Source organism: Sinocyclocheilus grahami, unplaced genomic scaffold (genome assembly GCF_001515645.1).
Source record: "Sinocyclocheilus grahami isolate Dianchi unplaced genomic scaffold, SAMN03320097.WGS_v1.1 scaffold661.1, whole genome shotgun sequence".
Classification (NCBI taxonomy): Eukaryota; Metazoa; Chordata; class Actinopteri; order Cypriniformes; family Cyprinidae; genus Sinocyclocheilus; species Sinocyclocheilus grahami.
Genome location: NW_015505840.1, coordinates 308,914 through 329,667, shown reverse-complemented (window position 1 = coordinate 329,667; position 20,754 = coordinate 308,914). Strand labels below are relative to the sequence as shown.

The window sequence follows — 20,754 nt, the reverse complement described above, 5'->3', positions numbered from 1 at the left end:
ATGAGTGTTTGTGTTCTCAGATTCGAGTACTGTACACAGACCTCAGCCGCTCCCGCTGCCTGCAGGCCATCAGAGTGCTGGAGGGGCGGGGCAGGAGGGCGGGGCTTCCTACTGTCTCTCCAGTCGCCATGGTTACACAGGATATTCAGATACATTTGGACCTCATAACAGTCACGCCAGCTCTGCCATCAATAATGGACTGTCTTCTCAGGTAATAAAGACATTCAATTGTTTTAAACTGCTTTAATAATGCTCAGTTATGAGACAGTGAGGCTTTGTTTGTCACATGGCTTAAACAAATAAGTAAGTCTGAACTTGAAACTGCATAGGAGTAAAGCATCAATGGCCTGATGTTGATTACCACAGAAAATAATGTCAACTTGTCCATCATTTTGCATACGGTAACACACTTATCACAGAAGTCTAGAAGGCAAGTGTTCAGCGTCACAAATGCACATTTAACATAAAATCATGTAATTATTATTATCATTATAGTTAAATATTAATAATAATTAGCGCTGTCAAACGATTAATCCCGATTAATTGCATCCAAAATAAAAAAATGTGTTTACATAATATATGTGTGTGTGTATATTTATTATGTATATATAAATACACACACATACAGCATATATTTTGAAAGTATTTACATGTATATATTTATATTTATATAATTGATATCATATATAAATATATTTAATATATAAACATAACATATATATCTTTTAATATATACATGCATGTGTGTGTATTTATATATACATAATAAATATACATATTACACACACATATATTATGTAAACAAAAACATTTGTTTTGGATGTAATTAATCGCGATGAATCATTTGACAGCACTAATAATAATAATAATATATTAATAATATTAATATAGTTAAATATTAATATATATATTAAAATTCAATTGTATTTATATATTCATATATTAAAATATGTATAAAATAAATATATTATAAAATAAAATTATATATAAATAAAAAAATTTCACTATATAAAGTTGTTTTAATACCTATAAGCTGATTACCAGCAGCTCTTAAAAACAGCTTTGCCCGGTATTATTACATTTTGTGAATACTGTACCAAATTTATTAATATTTGTATATAGTTACATATTTATATATTGTATATATTTTTATATAATTGTATTTATATATTACAATATAAAAAACTAAATATATAATACAATTAAGTAATATCATATATATATTTTATAATAATCACTCATTGCAACAGTTTACAGCTGTCAATAAATTCTAATAATTTACACTAACAATCTCAAAATAAGCCTCTAAATTTAGCATAATGATCAAACTAAATTAAATAACATTTATAATAATGTCTGTCAGGAAACTCAACAACAGTTTACTCTCTGATCGCTAATATTGCATTAAAAAAATAGCCAACAGGTTATATATTTCGTATCTGTGTTTACAGCTGCGAGACACAAAATACATTGCTACAAGTCATCACTAAGTTAATCATTACAATTTTGTGAATGACTTCAATCTGAGGTGATTCCACTCCAAAATGAGGTTTGTTCATGACCTGAACAAATAATAACAGGGTAAAAGGCTTCACACACACATCAGAGGCTGGCTGCAGTATATGTGACTTGCAGAGGTCTGATACTGTAATATCTGGAGCGGATTTGTGTGTGTGTGCGAAGGTCATGGTTGGATCCTAATCTCCTGTGGCAGGATCATGATGAGAAGCAGCTGCGCTTGTCTAACTCACTATCCACAGCTCGTACAGTTATGCTCAGATGAAATGGACGCTGCACAAAAACAGCAGCTCTTTAATGAGTCCTTCTTAAAAGAGGCTCAGCGTTTGCCAGGCTGATTGCTGTGTCAAATGGACGGCACATGCTTTCTTTTGGAGTTCAACGGCTGCAATAAGTCATGCAAACATTATCGGAACAAATATTACTATTAAGACGCATATTAAATGTGAAATCATTTAACATTATTAATAAATTATGCTCTTTACATCTGAATTTCTTCCAGATTCCTTTCATTATCTGAAGCCTGAAATCGCCTGAACGGGTCGTGCAGCTCAACTGTCCCAAGGAGTGTTGACATAAAGTCCCAAAGTCCCGGAAGAATGGTTTTCTACAGAAGAGAAATGCAGACGGAGATACAAAACTCTTGGCCAAAACTGGATGGCACAGCCGGCAGATCAAAAGATCTCAAACATCGCCTTGAACTCTTCTTCAAAAGCCCTTCCAGCAGAATGATCCACAATCCCAGAAACACAGCAAGACACGCTGAATCAAAACAAAAAGGAGATGTTTTTCACTGAGAAACATGTTGAAGTGCAATATGAGAAATGGCCATATTCATACGAGACATTCGCAGCCACTGAGAGCCGTTTTGTGAGGCCAGACGAAAGCGCTGGACTGTAAATAAAAGACAAATGTTTTATAGTTGACAATGAACTTTTCTCATGCATTCCTTGACATCTGAATGATGTTTTTGATTTTTTAAATGAGGGACGACTGGAAAATTATACAGTATTTGGGAACTTGGGAGTTCAAAATTATACTTTGAGTTTACATCTCATGAAATAATTCCTATAGCGGTGCTGTGTTAAAAGGTGCACTGTGAAAAGGACTTTTTATTTTTAGCATTTGATATGATCTGATATGTTTTAAGACTGCAATATAAATTTGGTCATCCCCAATAACACTTAAAACCTTCCTAATGTTGTTTTTCCTGCCAAGAGAAGGTAAAAAACTAAATGTGCTAAAAAATCCTGTTAATACAGCCACAACAGCTCTGGATGTTTTGTATTAATTTATTTTGTATGTGTGTGTGAATGTATATCTGTATCCTCCAGATATTTTGCCCAATTAAATCATTCATTGTAAGATAATAAACCTTGTTTGTGTGTGTATGTACTGAGCTATATAAATTTAGGAACAAAACCTTAATTTGGAAGCTTCTGCAGATGTTGGCAATTGCTACATTTATTTATAAAGTTAATAAAAAAAATTTAAAAAAAAAGTTTTTAGGGTTAGCATGAATGTTTTGAGTTTAACATGAAGTTTAGGTTTTGAATTAGATGTTAACTAAACCTAAAGCTAAAACCATAAAAAAAACTAAAATAAACTTACATTTTAAATATAAATATAACAATTAAAATAATCAAATATTTAATTTTATTAATGATTAATAATATTCCTAAACTTATTTTATTTCAGCTGGTTGCATTTTTATTTTTAATTTAGTTTAACTTAATACTAAAATGGTACTAAAATAACAAATAAAAACTTTATAGACATATTAAAAAAATAAAAAAATAACAAAAATGTACCTAAAATTAAAAAGAAAACACAAAATATAAAAAGTAATTAAAAATATTAATAAAAATCATAACTGTGTCATTAATACTGAAATAATACTAGTCTGTGGTCATTATAACTCATTTTTACATAAAAACAACAGAATTTAGCACAGGGGTGTGATCTCTCACACATCTGTCTGCAGTCACAGCTAACGCGTCACACTTTCCAGGAGGATTCACGTCTCTGTTCCTCCTCAGCCGATCAAACGCTTCACCTGTGCCCTAGCGAACACTGAAAACCTCCTCATACACCTCTAGAATAACAGACAGGGAGACAGATGCTATTTTATGTCACTCTTTCCTTCTTTCTTTCTCTCTCTCTCTCTCTCTTCTTTTGACCCTCTGTCTTCCTCTGTAAATACCAACCTTCAAACAGCGACCTCTCCTTCACCCTGCTCCATCATCTGAGGGGTCAAAGTGCAAAGGTCACAGGTCCGGCACGTGTTCATCACACAGAGAGACAGATGAAAATAAAACTACAGTCTGATCTGTTTTTCATCTGATCCTCAAACATGTGTCTTGACTTGATTATGCTCAGAAATTTGAGCATCAGTTCACTGTAACATTTTCAAAATTATGTGACACATTTATGGAGGACCAAACCTGCAGAAATGAATAGATAGATGGATGGATGGATGGATGGATAGATGGATGGATAGATATAGATAGATAAATGATAGCTAGACAGATAGACAGATATTTAGATTGATAGATAGATAAATTATAGATAGATAGACTGATAGATTGATGACAGATAGATAGATAGATAGATAGATAGATAGATAGATAGATTGATAGATAGATAGATAAATGATAGATAGATAGACAGACAGACAGACAGATAGACAGACAGACAGACAGACAGACAGATAGATAGATAGATAGATAGATAGATAGATAGATAGATAGATAGATAGATAGATAGATAGATAGATAGATAGATAGATAGATAGATAGATAGATAGATAGATCGATAGATAGATAGATAGATCGATAAATAAAATAACAGGAAAATAAAGAAATAAATGACTTGATAAAAACAAATATAGTTCATTTGTAATAAAATGTTATTACTTTTTTCCATTATGCATTTTTCCTTTATGTATTATATTATTTATGTATTTATTTTTTACATTTTTATTCTTTTTCATTTGTATTTTTCTCATTTATTTTTATATTTAATTAATATATTTATGTATTTATGTATGCATGTATTTATTTATTTTTTAATTTCTGCAGGTTTGGTCCTTCATACACATTAGTGTAGTTTTTTTCATTCAAATAATCAATATCGCATAGACAAGAGTCACAGCTGAGATTGTGAGCGAGATATTGATTTCATATAACAGTTAATATCATGTAGCTTATGTTTTAAACAAAATATGACCAGCTTGTTAATTTCTTCTCCACCAATTGAAAATCAATTCAAATAAAATCTCCATTGGCTCTGCAATATTTAGTACAGTTTAAGACTACTTTAAACTGTAGATACACATACACTGATCTAAATTTGTAGTTTTTCCCTCTCATTCTATATTTTACATTCATGCACAGAACTGCTGTGCACCCTCGGATATCTGCTGATGTATTTCCATCGCAATGATTCCCTCTACTGGTGTGTAATTACACCTGCAACTCTACCATCAAAACATCCTTTACAAAAACTCTAATCAATCCTACAATAATACTACTTTGCATTTTCATTCCTTTAATTGCACATACATAAAGTCCATAAACATTTTGAAATATATCATATCATTTAATAACTGGTTCTTTTTAAGTGCCATACAAACACAAAATGCCACTGGCATTATTTGGGGAGTCAGTGATTCTGCATTCTTTTTAAGAAGAGGGCTGGTGCAGACTAGAATAAACCTACTTTCTCTTTCTCTTCATTCATTCATCACTTGGAACAAGAAACAGCATTGGTCAGTCACATTCAAGACTCATATCATACACAGTGATTTTGGGAGTACACTCTTAAAAATAAAGGTGCTTCATGATGCCGTAGAAGAACCTTTTTTGTCTAAATGGTTGCATAAAGAACCTTTAACATCTGAAGAAGCTTTCTGTTTCACAAAAGGTTCTTTGTAGCGAAAGAAGGTTCTTCAGATTATAAAAAGGTAAGAAAGAGATCCTTTGACTGAACGGTTCTTTGTGGAACCAAAAATGGTTCTTCTATGGCATCACTTGAAGAACCTTTTGAAGCACCTTTATTTTTAAGAGTGTACCGCTGTGTGAGTGAGAATCAGTGTTATGCTTGTAAAGGAAAAGGAAACACTCCCATAGACGCGCACTGTCTAACGGTTACGATCCAGGGGGGACAGGGCCTTTTCAACGTATGCTCCAAAACTGTGATATTCTCTCCCAATTGACATTAGGGACGCTAATTCTTTAGCTGCTTTTAAAACTTTTCTTACAATATTCTTTTTCAGGAATGCTTTTATTTGATTCGTTTTTTTATTGTATTGTTTTGTGATTTATTTTTTGTTGAATTTATAGTATATTGTCTTATATTGTTGTGTTTCCCTTTATGTAAGCTTTCTTGGAAAGCAACTTTTAAAGGCACTATATAAAATAAATGTATTATTATTATTATTTTGTCTTTGTTTTTCTGTTTTGTTGTTTCTGTTCTTTTATTTATCAGGTTAATTTAGGCGCCTGTGCCACTGAGGCTGTTCATCTTCTGCCTTTTTCTTCTGTGTATTCAAGGCGATCAGGTGCCAGTGGATATGGAGTGGGGCCTCAAATGCTTCTGCACATCTGGAAGAGCAGTTTGCAAAGATTAATAATCTAGTGTCTCTCTATTGATGTGTAGAGAATAACGGCCAAATGCAATATTATAAGTGTGGAATTAAAAAAAAATTATTATTATTAATCAGCATCAAACAAACAATATAATTCTCATTCCCAGTGATTAAAGATTAAAGATAAAATGAAAAGTTTGAAAAATGATTGCACAACCACCAATTAGGTGGCTATATGCAATAGGTATGTAAATGGCCATTGAACAAAAGAAAAAGAAGCAGTATGGCACACTTTTTCCATTTCCATATTGACTTGTCGATTTATCGCTCTGTTGAGAATGTGTTGTGTGTTAACCGTGAACATACTCCCATTTTTGAAACCAGCATATCTCAGTAAGAAATGTTTGGGTTAATCAACTGAGAGTTCAGGGTGTATGTGACGGTAAGTTAACATTGCTTTCTGGAATACACCGCAGCTTATATCAACCAAAGGTTAAAAAAACAGCTTCAGTGAAATGTGCACTCTTCAGTGAAACTAAAGGTAAATAAAGAGATACAGAGAAACATTCATCTTTGTGCTCAGTCTCAAAGTCACATTCAGTGGCTGGTTACATAAACTGCTGCTAGTCTTACAAGTTAGTCAAGCTAATTTGTTTTTCAAGGCTGGTCATAACTTTTTAAAGTCAGATTGGTCTATTTTGAATCTGAAAAGTATAAGACTGAACACTTGGTTAACAGCTTGTTGGTCAAAATACACAGCAAAATCCCCAGAGTTAAATCAACTCTGCTCAGAGTACATATTGTCCCAATCTACAGAGTGTTAAAGTAACACTGAAGCAGAGTTACCAGGATTATGTGATACGTTTTCATGTCGAAAAGCCTGAGCAGTAGTTGTTCATCTTCAACTTTGTTAACAGCGGGTTTTCTTTACTAATGCTCCTTCATCAATTAATTAATCGCTTAATTATCCCATTAATGTTAACTCGGCTTCAGTGTTACTTTAACACTCTGTAGATTGTCCAGAGCTATAGTTGCTAAACTATAGTTCCCCTTCAGGAACTCGAGCTGCGTCGAGATTCGCTTTGGGAACGCCCTTGCGTGACCGCGTTCTGAAGCACGTGTCAAATCCGTCCAATGGAGCAGCGAGACGTCACGAGCAGGGTGACGTAAGCACCAGAAAGCATAAAAGTGCATCCGGCCGGGCGCAAATCGGCTTCTGCCCTTCAGTAGCGCTCTGTGTATGTGTCTGTCTATTTACTGTTGTCTGTCCGCACAAGCACTCAGACAAACAATGAGAAAGTCTATGGCGAGCGAACGGCATTACAAACGCTGTGTTTCTCCCTGCCCACGATATCTGGCGGCAGGGGATACACACGATTTGTGTGTCGTTTGTTTAGGAGCGAAGCATGCACGGTCAGCTTTCGAGCAGCTGATTGTCATCACTGCGAGCTCTCGCTGCGCACGCTCCGCTCTCGCCTGGCTGCGTTTGATGAGAGCGGCCAGGCTCGCGATCCCGCTGGCAGCGGTCCCGCTGTTGCCGAGGCACAGCGCAGACTGTTGTCGTGGGGATCGCGGGTGGATTTAGCGGAGGGATCCGAGACGGGCTCGTCCTTTTCTCGGTCCTCACCCTCTAGATCCGCGGCTCTCTCTCTCACGGTTCGGAAGCCCGCGCTGCGGTTTCTTCCCCCCCCCACTTCATCTGTCTTCCTCCGAGTAGGTGGATGTGATGAGTGTCGAGACAGAGGAGACTGTGGACTCGCCACCACAGTCCCTCGCATATGAGGTGTGATTCCTGATTATGGGGGGTGATTCGCGCCAAAAATAAAATATTGTTTGGCCAGCCTAGAAACAGGACGCTCGTCCTAAAAATAATTAGACGAGCATGTTCTGAATCCAGATCACAGCCTTCACGACGGGGGCCTTCCGGTTTCCCCGATCTCCATGCTGAGGTGTCAAGATCGTGGAAGAAACCGTGCTCATCCCGTATTACAGCCCCACAGTCTCGAATTATTCAAAGAACATCGTGGGGCTGAATGATAAGGTATATGGGGCGATGCCAGTGGTGGAGCAGACGCTTTCGAGCTATCTCTCCCCATCCTCAGCATCGTCCCTGAAGGCCCCGAAGCTTCCCACCAGGCCCGTTAGGCTTACATCGAGTCTGGTTGGGAAAGCTTATACGGCGGTAGGTCAGGCTGGCGCATGTTTGCACACCATGGTGGTGTTACAAGCATACCAGGCTGACCTGCTCAGGGGTGGGGCTGCTGAGCGAGCAGCAGCCCAAGTCATAAAGCTCCTTATATCGCCAGTCTCAAAAACAGAGCGTTGCAACCCGCACCCCTCCACAGAAAGATCGGGGGTCGGGCGATGCTCTCAGTTGGGGTCTTATAGACCGAAAACGGATCTGCGGACCGTTATTTGTCTAAGAGGACCTCGGCGAAATGGTCCTACCATTGTCAGGTCCCTGAGGGCAGCCCACCGGGGGAGGAAAGGATAACACCTCAGTATACGCTGCCCAATCCCCCTCAGTGCCCTCACAGAGGCTTATTGATACCTCTGCCACCCTCGGTGCTTCAGGGCTCAGTGAGCTCCGTTGTTTAGACACAGTCTTAAAGGGTTAGTTCATCCAAAAATGAAAATTCGGTCATTAATTACTCACCCTCATGTCGTTCCAAACCCTTAAGACCTCCGTTCATCTTCAACTTGTGATCAACTTTTTATTGTTTTTAGATTAACAAAATAACATCCATCCAAACAAACAAACAAACAAACAAACAAACAAACAAACAGGGAAGGGGGAGCAACAGACATATGATGATCAATAATTTACAATCTAAAAGAAGATAAAAAATAAAAATAAAAATGTATATGGTCATTCCTTTATATAGTCCAAAATGTTGGAAGAAAAACATTGCCATGCATCAATGGTACTAGGCTTAGCCTTGTTAATTGGTGCTGTTGTACATTCACAGGTTACTATTTTAAGGAGGCTATTAGGGCTGCACGATAAATCGCGCAAATATGAACGTGGTTTTGCGCAGCTCGTCAGTGAACAACGGCTCTGTGTAGTAAATGCTTCTCAAAGTGAAAGCACGCAGGTGATGGAGATTTACCGCTGATTACAGAAGCGGCTTTACTGATAAGATGCATGTTAAACATCGCATGCGATTTATCGTGCAGCCCTAGAGGCTATGAATCCAAAATGTTTTTGCACACATGTGCGGAGTAAACCAGTTTTGTATTACTGTCTTCTTTGCAGCTGTAAAACCAGCAAACAACATTCTCTTCTTTAATGAACATATACAGGAGTTAGAATCGTCATTGAGAAGACATAAACCTGGATTAGATGATTTTTACAAAGCTCATCGGTCTGAAAAGTGAGGTGTACGCTGATTGGCCAGCTATCCAGTGCATTGTGATTGGCTGAATACCTCAAGCGTGTGACTGAAATGTTACGCCCCTCACCATACTGTGATGCCCTGTCAGGCCAGAGTGACGAGAAAAAAAGATTAAAACCCATTACAAACGAGGCATTTGTGATCGGAGAAACAACAAGTGCTACTCTACAAACTAGCGTTTGAATCGTCAGTGGCAAATCCTGTAAATATAAAAAACATACTTACAGACTGTGAGTCAGAAGCTCCAAACTGTCCTTGCAAAGTTGGAACTGCCCCCCTTTATAGAAACAGACACCGGCATTGTAGGCTACTCTCACAGGACACAGTCCTCATCCTTCGCAATCCGATCCGGCGATCCACAATGCAAAGTTGATGTATTTCCTCAGTGACCAGCACAGATCAGCTCCAGGCATGACGAAGTGGATATCGTCCTCTTTTGGAAGGCCAAACAAAGTAGTTTCGCTTTCACAACGAAACACACAGCGCCTTCACGACATGGCGGCAGCAACAATACTACAGCGAGAATAAAAGTTACGCCTTCTTTCTTTGCGTGAACATTTGGGCGGCGTTATGCAAATCTTCCCACATTGTGACGTAGACATGTGGGGGTGTGTTAGAACGAGCCGTTTTAGGTAGGCGTGGTTGACTCTTAACTTTTATAAAGAATATCTCTTTGGATTTGAGACTTTAGTCTTTGCAACTTTACAGATCTTCTTTATGCACCAAGAGCTTGTAAAACTCCAAAGAGAAAGGAAAAATTTAAATCTCACCATATGACCCCTTTAATTTGTGTTCCAAATTGATGTAATATGTAAAGATGAACGGAGGTCTTACGGGCTTGGAACAACATGAAGGTGAGTAATTAACGACAGAATTTTCATTTTGGGGTGAACTATCCCTTTAACTTAGTGACGATGTTTATGCAACTAGCCCCACTGTGTCACGTTTAGGTTGTAAGAAGCACAGAAAGATGAAGATCAGGTTCAAAAATCCACATCCAAAATTGCAACGATCCAACAAGCAGGCAAGCAAACAACTTAACATTAACGAGACCAGACCACTGAAGAGTGCACAAGGAGGAACTTAAATACACAATGGTGATGAACTAAATGATGAGCAACTGTGAAGACTGAGTTAGTGTCCATGGTAAGAGATGAATGGCGGGAAATTAGAACAAAGGAAACATGTGACTGAAAATAAACAAACTAAAAGTCCATTAAAAAGGGTTTAACAGAACATAACTGTGACACACTAGTGTGAAAATGTCCAGGAACTCACCTATGCATTCACTTAATGCCAGCTCAACAATTAATTAAAGTGTTTTTATTTTGCCTTTTAATAAATCTGAAATTCCATGATGGTATGCATTTGTATAAATTAATTTACCTATTAAATGGTGAGTTTCTCTCATGTTTTATGAATTTTCCAGTAGATTATATCCACTCATAAAGGCCACTATTTTATTTTTTTTTATTTGTAATTTAGTCATTATTTATTTATTAATCAATACTATGACATTGATTTTTTTTTCAGAATATTTTTGTGTCATTATTGTTTTACTGTTTAGGTATTGTTTAATAGCACCATCCACTCATTTGAAGAATTGATTATACAGTACTGTTTGTTCTGATTGCCATATTTGCCTTGTTTACATTTATTTTACAGTATTCTACTGGATTTCCCGATATGGAAGATAATTCTGCTGGATTTCCTGATAGAAGATAAGAAGATGGAAGATAAGAATGTTGACAGATTCTGGACCTGGTTATCAGTTATCTTAAACAAAGGTTAGAAGCACACACACAAAAATCCCACCCACTCTAGTTAAACACTAAGTTTGTAAATTATAAACCAGTCAGGTCTTTATATATGCCTCATTTCCTCTCAACCATTAGCATATCAGAAGAGAAACAAAAGTGCTTCAGCTCTGAAAATAAGCGTTGTCTTCCTCATAATTCAAGCAGTCGCAATGGTAAGTTTGAGTAAACTTTCTTTTCTGTTCTGTTTTTAAACACTCTTGTCCCTGTAGGGACCATGTCCAACAGAATGTCCAATTATTACAAGAGATGTCGAAATTTGAAAATGAATAGCTCTTTTGAACTGACTTTTGCTAGTGAATCACTTGAACTGAATGATCGAAGTCCCGAGTTTGAATCAATCAGAGCAGTTCCAGCATAAATGAATCACTCAGTTGATTAGGTTTGTCTGTTCCTCCACTTTTCTCATCTTCAGCCATGTTTACGTCACCATCAGTACTACTTCTGGCTTAGCTCACTACAATAGTTTTATGAGATTAACTGAAATAAGCTAAAAAAGTTATAATGTTTACAAATAAAATATCCATATTTCCATTCCAAAGATAACACAAATACAGTGGTGTGAAAAAGTGTTTGCCCCCTAAACCTAATAACTGGTTGGGCCACCCTTAGCAGCAACAACTGCAATCAAGCGTTTGCGATAACTTGCAATGAGTCTGTTACAGCGCTGTGGAGGAATTTTGGTCCACTCATCTCTGCAGAATTGTTGTAATTCAGCCACACTGGAGGGTTTTCGAGCAAGAACATGCCACAGCATCTCAATAGGATTCAGGTCAGGACTTTGACTAGGCCATTCCAAAGTCTTCATTTTGTTTTTCTTCAGCCATTCAACGGTGGACTTGCTGGTGTGTTTTGGATCATTGTCCTGCTGCTATTCAGGTGAGGTGAGGAAACCGGTTTACTGCTAACTAGTGAAAAAACTTTGTGTATTATGACTGAGTTTGTAGTTCATATATTTAAAAAAGTTTGACCACTGTAGTTAAGCTAGTGACAGTTCAATAAGAAATCATTTGAAAGCATCCAGTCATCTCATACCATTGAAGTGAATGTTAAATTTGTCAGTATGCATTGTAATAAATGTTTGAGAAATTATTGTTTTGTCTGATTGCATTAGTCTATTTAGAGTGATAGTCAATGCAAAAAGAGCAAATGGGAGAAGCAGATAAACACAAAACAGCATAACAACAAAGTTAAAGACGGTAAACTTTATCATTCAGCTGAACTGTGCACGCATATATTAAACACATCGGCTGCCTTATACTATGTTTTTACTCCATGAGTTAAATGCGCGTCCTTCGAAAGCATGCGGTTTTCTAGTGTATTTACTTTAACTTCTCAGGTAATATCAATGGTATGACCTATTTCAGATGCGGCTGAAATTACAACAATAGTGGTTGCATACACATATATTTCATTGTTTGATCAGAATTATTTTTAGGGACAATTTAGTAGTTGCTGGATATTGGCAGGGACATGAGCGTCCCTATTACATTTTATGCCCTTGCGCTGCAAAGGTATTTCCAACTTCTTTTTACTATTAAGCAAAGAATGAAAAAGAACATTGCAGTGATATAATCAGAGCACTGAATCATGTTCAGTTTCTTGCACAAATGCAAGTACCAGCAAATTGCTGGCTGCAGTTCACTTAACGGCCACCGGAGTCACTAATAAAACATGTTTTGCTCTAAAACTGCTAGAAAATTAAAACCAAAATCTGAACAAGTTGTGTTCCTAATTTGAAGTTGATATCTCAAAAAATGAGCTTTCAGTGAAATTTAGTTTAAGCGTAGTACCAAGCTTTCCCACTAGATGACCATCAAATCCCATTAGTAACCACATAGAGGTGCCTCTATTTCCATATATGGTTTCAGTGATCTGAAACATGTTTTTCCATACTTTTCTCAATAATTATGAAGTAGACATCACATTCAGAAGTATTAAGGGCAGTATGGCAGTATTTGATTTCAATTCAACCTCTAAAAAAACCTTAGAACCGAACTTTAGACCAATGTTACAGTTCACGCTGCATCACAAACTGAGAATCTATTGGTTTTTTCCTTTATATTCAAAACACTTTTAGACCTTTTTTTCTCCAAAAATAGAATGGGTGTAATCATTTGAACACTTGACGTGAAAATGAATGGAGGTATTTACAGATTTTTCATGATTTCATATGTGCATCACTATTTCAAAGTAAAGGTCAGAACTCGCTCTCTGACTCTGATGTGTACTCTTCTTACAAATTAATAAATTACAGTTGCTCTGTAAAATATTTCAAAAATGAGTCACCAAATATGAAAACTAGAGTCTTTAAGCTTTCAAACGATATATAGTTTGTCAAGATTACTTTAGGTTCAGACTAAGATATTACTGTTTAAAACATGTAATGACAAATGGGCCTACCGATGGGCCAGTGACAGTTAACAGGTTAAAAATTGTGACATTTTAATCAACTTCAAGGTCTTAATCAGACATTTGGATGTGTGAACTATAAAGTGAGTTTTGCATTTTTCTTCTAAAGTTGGCTTTTTGAGTTTTGAGTCCCTGCCTTTTATCCATTATTTGAGATTAGGAAAGTGAGTGATTATCAATGGGTTTGGATGAGTTTTTCTGTTTCTGATGAACTATGCACATGGTATCTATGAATTTATTTAGTTTTTCTCTGTGTGTGTTTTGTGATTTTAGAAGTTCACTATGTTTCTGAGTGGACTCCTGTTGCTCTTTCTGCTTCTCGGTTGGACAGAAAGCGTTGAAGGTGACAATGTGGACATCAATACTCTTGCAAGTATTATAAACTTCTTTGAGGAGAAGTAAGTCTTCTTCTATTAAATCTAATAAAAATTAGAGTTTAAAGAGTTTCTTAAAGTAAGAAATGAGGAAGTAGAGCAACAAAGAGGAAGCAGAGAAATGAGAAGGCATGATGGGTGTGTGTCTTAGCAGTACTGATCCCGTTTACTGTTTTCCAGCTATAAGAGAGTCGATGGAGATAAATATCCTCGTCAGTACGCTACAGCCATCAACGTGCAAAAGCATCAGTGTCAACAGAACTTCAATCCTTCACAGAACAACTTCCTGACTCAAGAGGAAGCGGTGAACGTGAAAAATGCTATTACTGATGACACAAAGGCACTTTACCAAGGTGCAGAACTCATCGCTGCAGGAACTAAAAAGGTTGTAATCAGTAAAAAGAAGCAATACAACATGCATTCAGAGTCTCTCCTGCTGAATCCTGCTGACAACTCACCCATGACCAAGCTTTTGAATAAAAGAAAAGACGGCTGCTCTGTTTTCTACACATTTGAATCTCCCTGTCTCGATACGTGTCTGGATGCGACAGGCAGCCACAGCATTTTAAAGGCCCTGGAGAACTGGAAAGAACATGATGGAATTAAAGCTTTTGTCTTCAAGAATTTCTGGAAGTTTGACACTAAAAAAGATCTTCAGACCAAATTTAAGCAGATTGTGGCTCATGTTCCTCTCTACCGCTGTGTGAGTGAGAATCAGTGTTATGCTTGTAAAGGGGAAGGAAACACTCGAATAGACGCGCACTGTCTGCCTCCACCAGAAAACTAAGCTTTATGCAGTAACATTCATTCCTTGCATATGTGATTAAGAGCTGTCCTTTTGTTTTGAAATTCAGTATGCTTAGATGAACTAGTAAAACGCACTTGAAAAATAATCTAGCTTCCTGCTTGAACAAATAAATATTTCTGTCTGTTTAGCAAACGTTGTGTGTGAATTTCATTTCAAGATGAGAGCACAGTAATGCTCATAAACACGTCCATGTGTCTCATAAAAGGTCAAAGGGGAGAAGACAGGAAGACCTCGCAGGTATAATGTAAAATGTGCAGATGTAAGGGTGTTTGTATTTACAGTGAAAAGAAAAATACTTAAAGAACAGCATTTTCAAAAATGCATGCACAGACTATGGGGCATGTTAATATTTCTGGCGAGAAAGAAAACAAGCTTATGCAGCTGTGGTAGCATGAGAGAAGATGAACACAGGGTGTTTGGTGTTGTGCTTCACATCCTGTGAGGACACCAGTGTGAATGCACAAGCAACCATGGAAAGTAACATCATTAGGCAGTCTAGCTTGATTATTTATTTCTCACATTTGAATCAATTTTTGAACTTATTTTGGGTGTATTTCTTATTTAATTGTGTCTTCAATTCTATAAATCTAGAAATCCATGGCTCCACTTAAAGGACTCCTCCTGCTTTTTCTTTTGACTCAAAGTGCAGAGCCACTTACTGTGGACATTCATACCCTTGGTCGTATTGTAAGCTTCTTTGATCAGAAGTAAGTCTCCCTGATGTTACTGCAAAATATGTACGTTTATGCGTTTAGCGGATGCTTGTGTCCAAAGCGACTTACAAAAGAGGAACAAAAGCATAGCAAAATACGTTAAGGAGGCATCAATATTCGTATCATACATATCATAGGTTGTTTGCTTGAGTTTAATGTTTTGCATGTTTTGCATGTTTTCCAGCTATCAGACTTTTAGTGTGAACAGGGATCCACAGCAATATGCCGTCGCCATCAATGTACTTAGGACTCAATGTGAAAAGGATTTCCTGCCTACAGGAGACCAAATGTGAAAATGATCCGTCCACTTTATGAAGGTGAAGAGCTCATTGTAGCAGGTGTTAAAAAGTCTGATGGATTCAGCATACATGCTGAGCGTCTTTTACTCACTTCTACCGAAAACCTTCCCATACCACCCATGACAAACCTGTTGAATAAACGAAAAGACAGCTGTACTATCTTCTACACGTACAAATCTCCCTGTGTTAAATCCTGCCTTAATGAGTCCAGCCCTTATAACATTCTGTCTGGTCTTGAGAACTGGCGACAGCACAGTTCAGTAAAAGCTTTTGTCTTTAAGCATATGTTTTGGGCAGACAAAACAAAGGAAAATCTTCAAGAGAACTTCAAGAAGATTGTGGCTCATGTTCCTCTCTACCGCTGTGTGAGTGCGAATGAGTGTTATGCTTGTGAAGGTGAAGGAAACTCTCCCATAGACGCGCACTGTCTAACTCCAGCTATCGCATGAATTAATATGAGTTACAATGAGTTCAAGCTTCAGGTCGTTTTGCTTTTTTACAGTACAACAGGATGCAAAAACAAAAAAGAATGTTAAAGTAATATACTATGTTTAACCAGAGATTCCCAACAAAACAGAAATTCCAACTTAAAAACACTGGACCCGTCAATAGATTTTTAAATCATAATTCATTTCAAAATGTCTTTGTACTTAACACGTTAATGCATTCAGCTGCTTTTTAAATGTTTAAGTCAATGTGTGTGGTTAACACTCACAACAAAATGTAGAAAAATGCATTTCGATGTCAATAAGTAACCTACTGCTGTCTGTTCTCAAATCTTTTGACAAATAAGCTTCATGTGTCTCATTAAAGACAGAAAAAACTACTGAGTGAGTCTGTTTTCCTTCACATCGTTAGCTGGCCATCTATTCAGGGTGTTCTGTGGCCTATTGCAAGGACTGGGCAAAGTGTGTGACTACAGGTGGCAAAACTTTACATCACTGTAGTTTGATATAGGCCTATACAAATCGATACTCACATACTGCGGTATTTACCTTGTACACCAATGTATTAAAAAAAAACATGCTATGGTAATGCTGTGGTACTTTAGCCTACTGTTTTATAATCTTTTAATTGAAATCTGGTTTTGTCTGAATTGCAGCATCATTGACAGGTTCTACGTGCAGATGTGCAAAAAATCTATCTATCTGTAGGTTCATATTCTCTTCATCCAGCACCCTTTTTGTTTTTTGTGTTCTAAATGTTCTCAAACAAGTGAATTATTCGAAAGAGACTGAATCACGAATCGATTCAAAGCATATGGCTATTTGACTGATTCTTGAAACTATTTCAAAGAGTGATTCATTCATGATACAGACATCGGGTCAACTTCAACTACAGTTATTGCAGAGTGCCATATTGATTTAAATTCCAAAGAAATGTGCAAAGATGTATTGAGAGACAAAAATGTATTTAAAAAAAATAGTCTCTACATCACAAGCATCTTCACTCTTGCCTCTGAAGAAGACCTGAACCTTCAGCATCAATGGTAAGTAATGTTTTATACGCTGTTCTTCATTCAATTTGTTGGATATAGTAATTTACTCTTAATCATAAAGGCTCTTCATTGGCATTGATGGTTCCATATAGATCTTTCTATTCCACAAAAGGCTCTTTGCAGCAAAACAAAGGTTCGTTAGGTTATTAAAATATTCTTTACACTAAGAAAAAAGTGCTTTTTAGGAATTGCAGTGTCAACTGTTATATTTAGTTATTAAGTATAGTGTGTGCGCATGTTTTATCTCTTTAGAAGATCATTGTGTTTCTGAATGGACTCCTGCTGCTCTTTCTGCCTCATCGCTGGACAGAAAGTGTGGAAGAACAGAAGATGAAACTTACAATTCTTGCCCGAATAATTGACTTCTTTGAGCAGAAGTGAGTATAGCGCATAAACTCAAGGTTTTATAAATAGCATTGAATTATATAATGTAGCACAAAGATGAAGTAAAGAAATAAAATGTCATTAGTAAACTGTGTTTAGTCTGCTGGTAATCACAAAACTCTTCTTATCTTGCTCTATTTGATGTTTTACAGCTATAAAGACACCAAAGAGGAGTCGTATGCTGTAGCCATCAATGTACCGAGGAATCAATGTCAAGGCAACTTTGATCCTTTAAATGAGAGCTTCCTGAAAATAACAAAAAATACATTTTACAAGGGTGAAGACCTCATGGCAGCAGGACCTCGTCTTTGTGATTGTAAAAAATCAGAAAACTGCACAAGTAAGTCAGTGTCTGCACTGCACAAAAATGACTCATTCTTAACCTTTAAAAACTTCTTACAACGTAGAGAAAATGATAGCTGTGTTGTCATCTACACCATCTACTCTCCCTGTCAAAAGATGTCAGGTGGATATGACATTATACCAACCCTTGAAAACTTGAAAAATCACACTGGAATGAAAGTTTACAAGGTTGATGAAAATGGCCATGAATGCTCTGCTCTTGCAAAAAACTTTACAGAGATTGTGAGTCATGTTCCCTTCTATCGATTTGTGAATAAAACTGTCATGCATATAACAAAGCAATGTCAACATGCACCAATGATGAACAACCTTGTCAGGCAGTGGCGGTGCTAGCTTCTATGGCACCCTGGACGAACCACCCCTTCTGCCACCCCTAAATAGAATTAATTTAACATAAATTTAGCTTTTTTTATTTAAAAGTATATATTTAAATTATTACAAATGTGTATATATAAATGTGTATATTAAATAAATACAAATGTACTGCACAACTGTACAGTAAAAACATTAATAAAGTGAGTGATGTTACGTTTATTTAAAAAAATTACATTATATTACAAAATTACATTTTACTGTGTGGTTATGTAAGCTAGTTGGACAGAAAAAATTATGTTATTGCCCTATGTGTAATAACATAGCATAACATTAGTGATATTTTAGCCTATTTTAGCGTGACAGCTGCAAAGATACCATCTTTTGCACATTTCCCCTCTTCTTTTTTCCTAAATGGGCTACTGATGGCTTACCTCCCACTCTCCCTACTTCAGTCACATTAGTGAAAGTCACTTAAGCGAAATAAAGTGAATAATGTGAAACTGTAATGAAAAGTGTCATTTATCGGCTCATGCTGCATCATTATTTTTTTTTTGGTGAATATTTATTTATTTATTTATCTATTTCAGCGGTGCGCATGATAAACAATCACACACGATTCCGTTGAGTTTATGAATGCAATGACCAATCAGAGGTGTTCAGATTAGTCACTGCTGAAACGCCGGAGATTTGTTCAGTGCCTGTGCTCGCTGACTGAATTCTGCACTCTCGCAAATTCTCTCATCATAAACAACAAAGTCCAGATATACGCACAATGTAAGAGATTAGTGAGTTTTTAAAAGTCATAATGTTCTTTGATAATGTAAATGTTCTTTGTTTGGTTTCTCTATGTAATTTATTCTCTGTGTGAATAAAAGTGGAAATTAAAGCATAACTTACAATGTTTTATTCAATTGTGATCACGTTAAATACAAATTCAGTAGTATTAAAAATATTTTATGACATGACAACCATATCTGGTACTTGCCTAAAAAGACAGGTTTGTGATGTGTGTAGTTAGTCTACTCTAAACTTTTTGATAATTTTAAGCTTATTTAACTTTTTCACATATCAATTGTGTTGAAACCTTTGAACACAGAATGACAACAGAGCAGCAGAACAAATGCATTTAAGATGCATTTTCTGTGCTGCAAAGTCAAATTTATGTATGTTAAATGTGATTAATGCAAAATAGGACAAATTCATATCAGGTGGTTCAATGCAAAACGACCTTTACATACACCTAAACTAACACATATTCTTTCAAGTTACAAAAAAACCTGCACAGAAATCCGAGCAGATTCAGTTGATTCAATTTAGAATGTACGGTGGCCCAGTAGTACACAACAAAATTTAAAAAGGCAACACAAGTTTACAACACAATGAAATCAAGCCAGAACACAACGAAATTAAGCAACAACACAATGGAAACAAGCCACAACACAACAAAATTAAGCCACAACACAACGGAAACAAGCAACAACACAACGGAAACAAGCCACAACACAACGAAATTAAGCCACAACACAACGGAAATGCTCCGACCACTAGGGGGCAGTGTCGGCACTGAGAAGCCGATTTCCTCGGGACACGAAGACATTCTCTATGTAAGTAATGTGAGCATAATATGTGTAATTATTTTTTCAATTTGACATTAACTTTTATGATTTTTTTTTAATATATGGTATATTCACAGTCACCACCCGTGCATCCAGCATCCAGACCGCCTGTGAAAACGCATGTGAGCAATTGCCCGTTTCCGCAAACCAACTGCCTTCTAGTGGTCGGGAGCATTTCCGTTGTGTTGTGGCTTTATTTAGTTGTGTTGTGGCTTGTTTTCATTGTGGCGATTTCGTTGTGTTGTGGCTTTATTTCATTGTGTTGTGGCTTGTTTCCGTTGTGTTGTGGCGATTTCGTTGTGTTGTGGCTTTATTTCGTTGTGTTGTGGCTTGTTTCCGTTGTGTTGTGGCAATTTCGTTGTGTTGTGGCTTTATTTCGTTGTGTTGTTGCTTGTTTCCATCTTGTTGTGGCGATTTCGTTGTTTTATGGCTTGTTTCCGTTGTGTTGTGGCGATTTCGTTGTATTGTGGCTTGATTTCGTTGTGTTGTGGCTTGATTTCGTTGTGTTGGGGCTTTATTTCATTGTGTTGTGGCTTTATTTCGTTGTGTTGTGGCGATTTGGTTGTGTTGTGGCGATTTGGTTGTGTTGTAGCTTGTTTCCGTTGTGTTGTGGCAATTTCGTTGTGTTGTGGCTTTATTTCGTTGTGTTGTGGC

General features: G+C 36.7%; 2 protein-coding genes across 2 annotated transcripts in view; both read left to right on the top strand.

The window, feature by feature from the left end:
• The window catches only part of LOC107558807 (paired box protein Pax-3-like), a 31,651-nt gene extending 31,316 nt beyond the window's left edge, over nt 1-335 (top strand). The window contains exons 7-8 of the mRNA XM_016242496.1: nt 21-211; nt 330-335. Of these exons, the coding sequence (XP_016097982.1) occupies nt 21-211; nt 330-335 (197 nt within the window). The remainder of the gene's footprint in view (nt 1-20; nt 212-329) is intronic.
• An 11,077-nt stretch (nt 336-11,412) lies between these two features.
• Nucleotides 11,413-14,980, top strand: LOC107558846 (uncharacterized). The gene is made up of 3 exons (XM_016242535.1): nt 11,413-11,473; nt 14,004-14,128; nt 14,285-14,980. The coding sequence occupies exons 1-3, from the start codon at nt 11,471-11,473 to the stop codon at nt 14,889-14,891; spliced, it is 735 nt and encodes a 244-aa protein (XP_016098021.1). The 5' UTR covers nt 11,413-11,470; the 3' UTR covers nt 14,892-14,980.
• The last annotated feature ends 5,774 nt before the right edge of the window (nt 14,981-20,754 follow it).